Source organism: Octopus bimaculoides, chromosome 18 (genome assembly GCF_001194135.2).
Source record: "Octopus bimaculoides isolate UCB-OBI-ISO-001 chromosome 18, ASM119413v2, whole genome shotgun sequence".
In the NCBI taxonomy this organism is placed as follows: Eukaryota; Metazoa; Mollusca; class Cephalopoda; order Octopoda; family Octopodidae; genus Octopus; species Octopus bimaculoides.
In genome coordinates this window covers 39,791,151-39,802,436 of record NC_068998.1, presented here as the reverse complement: position 1 = coordinate 39,802,436, position 11,286 = coordinate 39,791,151, and the positions used below count along the sequence as shown (strand labels likewise).

Here is an 11,286-nt window from a genome sequence, read left to right as displayed (position 1 = left end):
ATATATATATATATATATATATATATATATATGCCCTTAACAGAGTGGTCTCCTGATGGCTAGCATGGAATATGAAACCAAAGACAACATTAATCAACCAACCACAAGAGCACCTAAATATGTATAGAGAGAGACAGACAGAGATCTGCTAGAACCCCTAACTGACTGGTCTGCAGCTAGTTGGCACGGAACTTGAAAAGAAAGGCTTAGTAAGAAGAAAAAGGCGTCATAATCCGTTGCCATAGTGTTTACCAAATTCACCTCCTCATTTGTCTGCTCTTGGTAGCGACCTGGTTTCTTGACAAGCAAAGGATCCAGACAGAGCAGGAACACCATGTAGACAAACAGCAATGACACCACACATATTATAATGGTCACCATAATCTGTAAAACAAAACAGAGATTACATCGGTTAAAAACAACCGTTGATAAATAAATCGTTCATGAACAAAATAGCAAAGAAAAAAGACAACTGAAAATATAAGGTTTTTCTTTTTCCCCTTTCCCTTCATTTTTTTTTTTTTGGTTTCTTTTTTCTTTTTGGACTGATGGAAAAGCAAAGAAAGAATCATGAAGGTGTTGGAGAAAATGCTTCAACTGGTACAAAGCCACACTCCCACAACACTATTCCCCACTCCCAGTTGAGGGGTTTTTGACTTGCAAAGCACTTGGTGACCCTGTGGGTGCTGGTGCCATGTAAAATGTACTGGTGCCACGTTGAAAGCACCCAATACACTCTGTAAAGTGGTTGGAGTTAGGAAAGACATTCAGCTGTAGAAACTATGCGAAAACAGACAATGGAGCCTGAGGCATCTCCTGTCAAACCATCCAACCCATGCCAGCATAGAAAGCAGCCATGTGACGATGATGATGAAGACTACCACTGCTACTACAACTACAATCATCACTGTTACCACCACCACTACCACTAATGTAAATAATAAACCAGAGTTTACCTTTATCAGAGTGACATTTCTACTCTGATACTTGCACTCACAGCGAGGACAGAATTCTGTGGCCTTCTCAGGCAGAGGCCAGACAACATCTTCACATTTGCTACAAAAGAAAAAAACACAATAAAAGTCAATCTTTTGTTACATACTCAAGAATATCATCACAACTATAACAGCTTCTACATCTAATTACACCACACACAAACATTATACTGTAATACACGTGTTATATTATAATTCTTTTTATTTTAGGCACAAGGCCTGAAATCTTGAGGAAGGGGAGCTAGTCAATTACCCCAGTGCTCAACTGGTACTTAATTTATCAACCCCAAAAGGATGAAAGCAAAATCTACCTTAGCGGAATTTGAACTCAGATGGACAAAATGCTTAGCAGCATTTCGTCCAGGGTGCTAATGATTCTGCCAGCTTGCCATTTTATGTGCATTATATTAAAATAGCACCAGTCATATAGCAAAGAAGCAACAACCTTCACACACAGTTATATTAATAATACAGTCAGTACAATCATACAAACACACACTGTTATATCAGTCTCTCTTTCTCTCTCTCACACGCGCACACGCACACTGGACATACTAGTAAAACTAGTCTCACAAAGACACACACTGTTATATCAGAGACACTACAGACATACAGTTATATCAGTGGAACTACAGTAACATAAACTTAGACACTTATGTAAGTGACTATATATAGTTAGAAAGTGACCCAACACAACACTCTCAGCTACAACATGATCAGTTCAGTCAACCATTTGACCAACAACCACTCTAATGACCAACAGACAAAACTTACCACTGGTTAGGGTTGACCTTCTTTATATAAACCTTGCGTCCAGTTTCTGTGGCATTGACAACAGTCTGTGATGGACAGACACACTTGCAACGGTAATCTTCATACTGGGCCTGTAGAACAAAAAAGAAGATAGAGGTTAAGTTTTACTATAAATCATGTCACAACAGCAATCACACACTAGCCACAGCCTGAAGTATAAAGTCTTGCTTTCTTATATTATTGTTTAACTGGAAAGACTGACTCACAATGGTAACCAAACACTCACCACAGGGTGAAGTATTTCCTTTCTATAAGAAATGTCTAACTTCATAAAAAAGCTGAATTTGGCTTCATTTGTCTCAAGTTATGCTATGATGATGATTCCAAAGAAGAATGAAATGACACTATACATGGCTACCAACAATTAGAAACTTTTAAGAATTTTAGAATGTGTAGAAAAAAACTATATTAAATGTATATTCTATGTACACCTACTTTACTCTTTGATATAAATTCCAAACTTTGCTTTCTGCCTCAAATTAACTTATAAGAGATTGTTACCTCTATAATAGCTAACTGCCAGGGGCACACAACATATATATATAGTTATATTTTCTCATGATATTATTTGACTAATATTTCTGACATCTTAGATTCACAATCATGACTAGACACTTGCCACAGACTGATGTATATAGTTCTCCTTTCACATGATATTGTTTTCTTGATGTGATTTGATATCTATAACTAAATGTCCGATTATAATAAGGTGGTGAGCTGGCAGAAATGTTAGTGTGCTGGACAAAATGTTTAGTGGCATTTTCTCCGTCTTTATGTTCTGAGTTCAAATTCCACCTAGGTTGACTCTGCCTTTCATCCCTTCAGGGATAATAAAATAAGTTCCAGTTGAGCACAGAGGTCAATATAATCAACTTCCCTGAAATTGCTGGCCTTGTGCCAAAATTTGAAACCAATATGTCTGATTATAACATTTAGTTTTTACATCCTTTCAGATGATGCAAAAGTAGGGCCTAAAAACATGCACCAGGCATCACTGTGAGGAATTGAGTATAAGAGAATGCAAAGACTCAGTCTTTGGCAATATAATAGTAGTGAAATAATGTTGGTTTCTAGCATAGGAAGGCCATATGTTTGGTGACTAGGTGGGTATTGCATTTGAGTGGCAAAGCAAAGCTACTCCTGATGAAGAGAGCAAAGATTGAGCAGCAATGTTACCCCTGATGATAATTTAGTGGCAAAGTTATCCCTGATGGATTCAAGCTAAGAACATGAAGACAACATAACTAAATTCTTCAAAGTATTTTGTTTAATGCTCCACTAATTATGTCATCTCTACCCTGGTGATGATGATGATGGCAACAATAACAGTGGTTACAAATTCTAACACAAGGCCAGCAATTATGAGTGTGTAAGGAAAGTTTTTTTATACTGATCCCAGTATTCGACTGGTACTTCATTTTAATGACTGCTAGAGGAATAAAAAGCAAAGTTGATCTCAACAGGATTTGAACTCAAAACATGAAGAGTTGAAACAAAAACCACAAAACAATTTTCCCAATGCTCTAATGATTCTGTCAGCTTACTGTCCTTATGGTTTCTGATTTAGGGACAAAGTAGTCCAGCAATTCTGAGGGGAAGGAATTCGTTGACACCACTGACACTGAATTGGACTGCTACTAGATTTTATCAGTCTTGGAAGAATGAAAGGTAAAGTTGACCTTGGTAGAACAAGAAATATGAAAAACTCCAAATATTCAGAATACCAATCTTTCTATTTTCTTTTCCTCTCTTTCTGAGAAAATATCATCTTGTGGTATTTTTATAAACAGGACTTAGGTCTTAAATCTCAGAAAAGTCTACTACTACTACTACTATATCCACTGACATCCACAGATATTCACATAGATGGCTGTGTGAGACTACAGTATAGATTTGAAGTGTCTAGCTTCCTATAGATGGTGATGATGGTGATAGTGGTTATGATGATGATAATGACAGTGGTGGTGATTGTGATGATGACATACAAATGGACAGTGTCCAATGGACAAACAGACATAATCAATACTTTAAATCCTTTGAATAGGAACAGACTGATTAGATCAAAACAAAAAGTTACTGCTGCTGTTGACATTGGTTATTTAACCATTGGTCAGACATAATCCAGCAGATTTATGATCAAAAGCTTTCCAACCACAACTATCCTTTATTGCTTTTTCTTTTTTCTTTTTTAATCAAAGACTACATTGTTCAACATTCCTTTTCTTTATCAGACTATAGAGTGAAAATCAGAGAGATATTTCATTGCTATTTCTAGCAGGTCCACCAGCAGCCTCATAAAAGCTTCCTCATTGGTTGTCATTGCTGTTATTGAGAACAAAAAATAAAGAACTAATGAGTCCTTCCACCCCACCCCGTCGCCACTACCTCTGATTTCCATTCCCTATTGATTCACATGTGACAGGTTGCATCAGCAGCAGCAGAAAGAATGACAGCACCAGGAGTGGAGCAGAGCAGTTGGGGGTGAGGGGCATCTGATGCCAAAATGTAGAGAAATATAGTGGCAGTGGTGGAGACAGTGAGGCAGTTGTGACAGACGGGTGGAGTGGAGGAATCCAAAGTAAGAGTGAGAGATGGAGGTAGGAGGAAAGGAGGGGGAGGAGAAGGAAGAAAGAAATAAAGATAGAATGAGAAAGAGAGAGGGGAAAGAATCGATAAGAGAGCAAGAATAAATAATGATGAAAAGAAAGGAAAAAAGAAAGAGGCGAGAGGGAAAGTGATAAGGAGAAAAAGACAATAGTTGGAAAGATATAACAGCAGAGAAGTTAAAGAAGGGTGATGGAGGAAAGGGAATTTTTTTTTTTTTTTTGAGTCAAGGGGGAAGGGCAGTACCTAGGACACTTTTACAGGGAGTGGAGACTGGTAGGAAGAAGATATTCTCAAACCAGAGATCTGCCTAAATGCTTAAAACAGAGTGGGGTCCATCCATTATAGGAACCCATGGTTCCAGGTGGTGGTGATTGCGTTAAACTGGGTGATGCATAACAGGTACCAGTGTTGGTGACATCAAAAACACCTTGTACACTCTGTAAAGTGATTGGCATTAGGAAGGGCATCCAGCCATAGAAACTAAGCCAAAGCGAACAATTGGAGCCTGGTGCAGCTCTCCAGTTTACCAGTCCCAGTCAAACCATCTAACCAGAATGGAAAAAGGATGTTAAAAGATGATTATGATGATGACAACAACTCCTTTAGACTATGACAAGATGGCTCTTTGAGCCAGAACTAAATACAGCAAAGCACCTGGTCCACCATTCTTAAAGTTCCTCTAACCCACTACTCTTCACTGGTGCACTGTTTTATTGACCAGGCAATGCTGACCTCAGCAGGATTTGATCTCAGAGCCTAGAGAGTCAGAACAATTACTAGGAGGTATTGTATCTGATGTTCTAATAAATGTAAATTCACAACCTGGAGAATAAATAATGAGGTAAAGAACGGAGACATAAAGTGTTTGCAGAGGATGGGGGCTGGGAAAGAAGTGTGTGGGAGACAGAGAGAGAGACAGACAGACAGAGAAAGAGAGAGAGAGGGGGTGTTGTAGAGAAATGAAAGAGAGAGTATAATAGACAAAGGAAGGGAGAAAAGAGTGAGGGGAGAGATAGATGAGACTATCTAAATGTAAATCACAAGTTAATCTCATTGAAATTGAGAGATGAATTGGTAGAGGAGATGACTGAATGAGGAGAAATAGCGAGCCAGCAGAGAGAATTGGTGCAGAGAATACAGGGATGAAGACAGGTAGAACACTACATGATGAGAGAGAGAGAATAATAGAAACACTGTAAATATAGAATAGAAAAAGAGAGAACAACCAGAAAATGAGGAATTAATGATGTGTGATAGATAGAGACAGAGAGATAGAGGGAGTAGAAGACAGCAATGCTGGTTCTATCCAGTTTGATGTCAAGTAGAAATATTGGGAAAACAGTCAGTGCTGTGACAGGACATTAATTAAACTGTCACATACAGATAGTAGCAAAACAGTACCACTGCTATGGCTGTATATATAAATATTTGATATAATATATATATAAAAGGTTTAGATTTAGATTCAAAATTGAATATGGTACTTATGTTTAGGCACCAGAATATAGTGTGGTATGGTATTATACAAAAACCATTCCAAAAACGAGGTGATAAAAAAATCAAAATAAGCAACACGGATTTTAAAGATGATTGCAGTACGCACGTTTCATACTACTCCATTTATTTAAGTAATGCGAGCATTACATTAAATGCAATATATAGAGCAATCTTCAGCTGCACGAAAATGCAGAAAATTACAGTAGAATAGACATATTATAATTGTGGCAAAATTATGTCTATTCTACTGTGATTTTCTACATTTTCGTGCAGCTGAAGATTGCTCTACATATTGCATTTAATGTAATGCTCGCATTACTTAAATAAATGGAGTAGTATGAAACGTGCGTACTGCAATCATCTTTAAAATCCGTGTTGCTTATTTTGATTTTTTATATATTTATATATATATATATATATATATATATATATAGTGGCATAACAGTTCTACAACAGCTGTACACACAACAAATAGTTTATACTAAATCAAGGAAGGTAATAATCGGATATGTCGGTCATCTACATTTTCTACTGTATTATCCGAATGAAGAGTTCTTGATGTTTATAACTACAATACATGTTTGTTGGAAACTGAAAATCTATCATGAATTTAAGGTCTGACAAGATTGGTTGAGGGCTAACTGTTTCATTAATTAATCAATTAATTATATAGTGATGAAACAGTTCATCAAGCCATTTGAAACAGTCATAACCTTGAACCTTATGTAACAATATTTTCTTCGTTTTTAGTCCATCCACTTTGTGTGTGTGTGTGTGTGTATGCACACACACAAATATATCATGAGGATAAGAAACTCATTTTTTCCTACAGTATTAGAAAGAGAAAGAAACAGAGAGTAGTATAACAGCACTACAACAGATTAATGCTGGAGTTGTGAAATCTTATATGCATTCATTTCAATGTTTCGTCCAGCAACTGCCACCACTGAGGAAAACATTGATCATATTCACCACATGTTGATGGATGACAAGTGATTGACAATAAATCAAATAGCCAATGCTATTAGCATATCTTGTGAGATAGTTGAGAATATTCAGCACAATAAACTTGGCATGATAAAGGTTTCTGCTCAATGGGTGCCACATCTTCTGACATCTGATCAAAAGTGCACCAGGCTGATCACATATCAAGAAAATCTGATATTATTTGAGGCAGGTCCAACTGGTTTCCTTGAAGGTTTATAAACCCAGGACGAGTGTTTAAAAGCAATCACACATAAATTTCCAATTAAGAGGAAGTCTGAACATGGTAATTTTGTCTACTAAAAATAGCAGTAAAATCTCTCACACATTATGCTCTTACTATCTTAAATATGGAAAAGACATTAAACAATGTATTCCTGCATAGCCTAAAACTTAAAGATTGGGTGATCACATCTGGAATCAATGCTTTTGATTATGTTTTCATGTCAGGGGTTGATCATTTCAATTAAGACCATCTTGTCATTTAATGGAGGTTTCAAGCAGGTTGGGCCTTCACCTAAAGGTTACCTCAATAATTCATAGGGTGCACAGTCATAAACGACAAGCTGTACATTCCCAACAAACTGATTCCATGGGCTAAAGTCAATTCTCCCAGTGTAGTTATTTTATTTATTGCACAAATGCTTTTAAGAAAGAAATTAACATAATAAACTTCATTTTCCTAGCCTATGAAGTCACTATGTCTCTGTTGATGACTATTTCTGATAGTAAAATCTCAAACAGTTGGCAACTGCACTAGGCGTTTGAGAATAATAGAAAAACCCCTTCATCATTGGTTGACACCTTTCATTCACAATGCCCTCCATATACCAGCATTTAAAAATGTTTTTATTTTACACAATATAACCAGCCAACTGCTGTTAAATGAAGAGTTGGATGAAATTAATAGATATTAATGCAAAGAATACATAATATTGGGAACAGGTATAGCTATATGGTAAAGAAGTATACTTCACCATTATACTGTGCAGTTTAAGTAATCTAAAACAGGCAACCTTGTCATCTCATAAATGAACAAGTTACTATTGTCATTGTTTAGCCTAAGAGCAGGCTTAGACTGAGCAGACCCATGATCAAAGACACTCCAGCTATGCCCATCTCATTCTTCTCTCGGATATGGGACAGCATTGTGCAATGTGTCCCTCTCTTTTCAAGACAGTAGGGTTTAATTTGAGGGAGACTTAGCAGTTATCTCTAATAGGAATGCCTGCCAAAAGTACAGAGCTCTCTCATTGATTCATTAAATATGCTTCTACATTCTCTATTGAGAAATTCCTTAACACTGAACAGTTCCACTTATTGATGCCTCTGTAATTCAATACATCAATTTACAGCACTACTACTTATAAATGTTGTTCCTAAGCTTCATGTGAACATTATGATTACATAGGATTATCAATGGCATTCCAGCCATGACCATCTAGTATTTTTTTGATCTGGGACAGCAGATTCTCTAAAGTATTTTCTGGGAGGTTTTTTTATGCATTCACAGTTAGTAGGGTGTGATTTTAATGAGATTCTGTTGCTATTGCTGCCATATATTTTATCTATCACATCCACTCATCCAGATAGTAGTTCTTAGTATGATTTACAACTCTTCCAGATCAGGGCTGACCAGGGGCTAAACAATAACAGCATAACTAATATATGCTTATTACACACACACATATAGATAGATAGAGAGAGAGAGAGGGGGAGGGGTATTTCTTTTGACCAAATATCAAACTATTATATAAGAGACGTTTGATGAGATTGATTCTGGTTTCCAGACCAATAGAGAAATTTATTCTTTGTGAAATCGACTCAGATATGATTGTAATATCTAACAAGTCAAACGACCGCATAGGCTTGGCTGTCAGTATGTATTTTATTTGGCCCCCAAGATTGTAGTCTGAACTAACAAGAATAATCTTAGGAAACTAGACATTGTAATATATCCAATTTTATTATAGCTTCCATGTAGTATTGTACTATAACTCCTCATCCTCATCCTCATCCTCTCTCTCTCTCTCATTCTAAACATGTTATCTAGCCCCAGTCAACTCTGTCCAAGCATATGGGTGGGTACGCATCCACTGATAGGATCAGTAGACAAGACAAGGTGTGATAATTGCGATGCAGCCAATTCTTTGAATAAAAGAAAGAAAAAAAACCTTTAGAATCGGACGAGAAATTTAGAAATTTCTCTTCGATCAAACTTTATGTATACAAAATACACATAAATGTTATCAGAAGAAAAAATTGTTCATAAACATAATTTATAGTTTAATAAACAGATTGGTTGTTTTTTTCTTGTAATTTAGTAGCTAGAGTATTTAATTCCATCAACTTATGGAATACGGTTACATAAACAGATCGGGGTATAACTTTTTCTGTAATTTACATCAGATGAATTCATCCAAATCACTTGATAAGTAATTGCTTACATGCCACACAATATTTTTTCCTAGTTAACAGTTAAAACTAATTAAGTATTGTTCACATATAAACACATGCCGATTGTTGTCTGTAAGAAGAGAAAAACAATTTGGAAAATGATACTAAATATTTTAGATTTTTAATGTACTTTAGCCGTCTTTAATTATCAACCTTTCTTTAATCATTATTTAAGAAAAAAAAATTTTTTTTTTAAAAGGTCGAATTTTCGTGCCGGTGTACTTGTAAATATTAACCTTTATTAATTTTATTGTGCTCCAAGATTTTATTTTAAAGCAGTATATTTGAATATATACAATTCCTTTTAACCAACACAAACCCCGTGATTTACAAAAAGTATAGGGGGAGGAAAGGCTATTTTAGTTATATAGAGCCTGATTGATTACCTCCCCATGATTCTTCTGGAAACCCTTTAAGTTGATGAGCACCGACATATTAATTTAAAATTTTGGCACAATTTCGGGGGAGAGGGTAAGTCGATTACACTGACCCCAGTGCTCAACTAGTGCTTGTTTTATGGACACCCCGAAAGGAGCACCTTCATGTTATTAAAAGTTGTTCTTGCTACAGGTTCTACATTCTCCAATGCATCTTTCCTTTTTTTTTTCCTCAAAAAAATAGGGTGTCATTTAAAGAATTTGGTTGCTATTTCTCACAGGTCAAAGGATTCGCTGAGCCCCATTTTCTTGTTCGCTCGATAAATTCCTATGGTTTCAGAGAAAAGGATTACGAATATTTTCGTATTCTGACATAACAATCTGTTATTGTTGTGCGTTTGATAAATTTTTGTTTTGTTAACTGTAATTAAGTTTCGTCTGGTAACAACCAGACGAAACCTAATTACAGTTAAAGTTAAGAAAAGGGTAAAGAGAGATTTTTTTGCCAGGAAAGCAGCACAAAAGGGTAAAGATTTAGTCTTCGACGTCGTGATGATGTAAAAATTATAAATAAGGTTTATATACTTTTGTTGTGTTTTAAAAAGGAAAAAAAAAAGAAATAAAGAGCAAATGAATGATAGATTCTACACAATTAGAGACTGGGCCAATAAAATACTTGCATATACAAAAATAGTCTGAAGCAAGATTCGGGTAACAAATTTTAGTAAATCTATGTCAGACGACACTTTGCCAGATTGCTACAAGTGTCGTCTGACATTGATATCAGATGAAATAATTCACAGCTAAAAAAAAGTCAAGTAATTATTACTCAGTACAAATTGAAGAACAATTAAAGAATGAAACAAATAAATATCAACTTACAGTTACGACTGTTACAAAAACTGTGAAAAGACAGATATAAAATAGCCTCGTTAAACTATTCATGTTTTTCACTGTGATGGCCAACTGCACTTAGCATAGCGAACGTGATTCACAACGTAAAAGAGTAGTCGATTCTAAGGGAGATAATTCTATTGAAACTTTGCATGGCGACAACTTCGGCTTTATATTGCTTTTCTAGTGTCACTATACCAAGGTTTTTTTTTCCACTTTAAATAGGAAATCGGAGTGAGGATGCTAGCATGGTTAATGCTAGATTGGAATTGTTAGTAAGCGGTGGTTGAACGTAAAAACATGGGCAGAGAAAAAGTTCAAGAGAGTTCTGTTAGAATTGTGAACTGGGTCCTTCGAGCGAGATGGAATATTCAGAGAACGTTGTAATATAGGCAGAAAACAAGCCTTGTACATATTAGCTTTTTTTTTTCTCGCTAATATATCCAAGGCTTGTTGTTTCTTTTATTTCCAGCTGAAACAGAGAAGATATTTTAAAACTATAAAATCACCAACAAAAACAATATACTCCCCACTTGTCTGCAATAGCCCACAAATCTCTCTCAACTCACCTAAGAATCTTTAAAAACGAGAGAACTCATTGGGAAATATCCTAGAAAGCCCCAAAATGATAGGATGTCACGACTGGAATGCCTTTAATCATA

General features: G+C 35.9%; 1 protein-coding gene across 4 annotated transcripts in view; it reads right to left on the bottom strand.

Annotated features, from left to right (window-relative positions):
- LOC106883151 (proton-transporting V-type ATPase complex assembly regulator TMEM9) overlaps window positions 1-10,755 on the bottom strand; it is a 25,010-nt gene extending 14,255 nt beyond the window's left edge. The window contains exons 1-4 of one of the 4 annotated variants that reach the window (XM_014934057.2): window positions 10,613-10,755; window positions 1,770-1,879; window positions 957-1,056; window positions 262-384 (exon numbers count right to left, since the gene is read on the bottom strand). In XM_014934057.2, the coding sequence (XP_014789543.1) occupies window positions 262-384; window positions 957-1,056; window positions 1,770-1,879; window positions 10,613-10,675 (396 nt within the window). In that variant the 5' untranslated portion in view covers window positions 10,676-10,755. Of the gene's footprint in view, window positions 1-252; window positions 385-956; window positions 1,057-1,769; window positions 1,880-10,612 lie in introns of all 4 variants that reach the window. The other 3 variants (XM_014934055.2, XM_014934058.2, XM_014934059.2) reach the window with 3 other exon arrangements.
- Window positions 10,756-11,286: the final 531 nt, after the last annotated feature.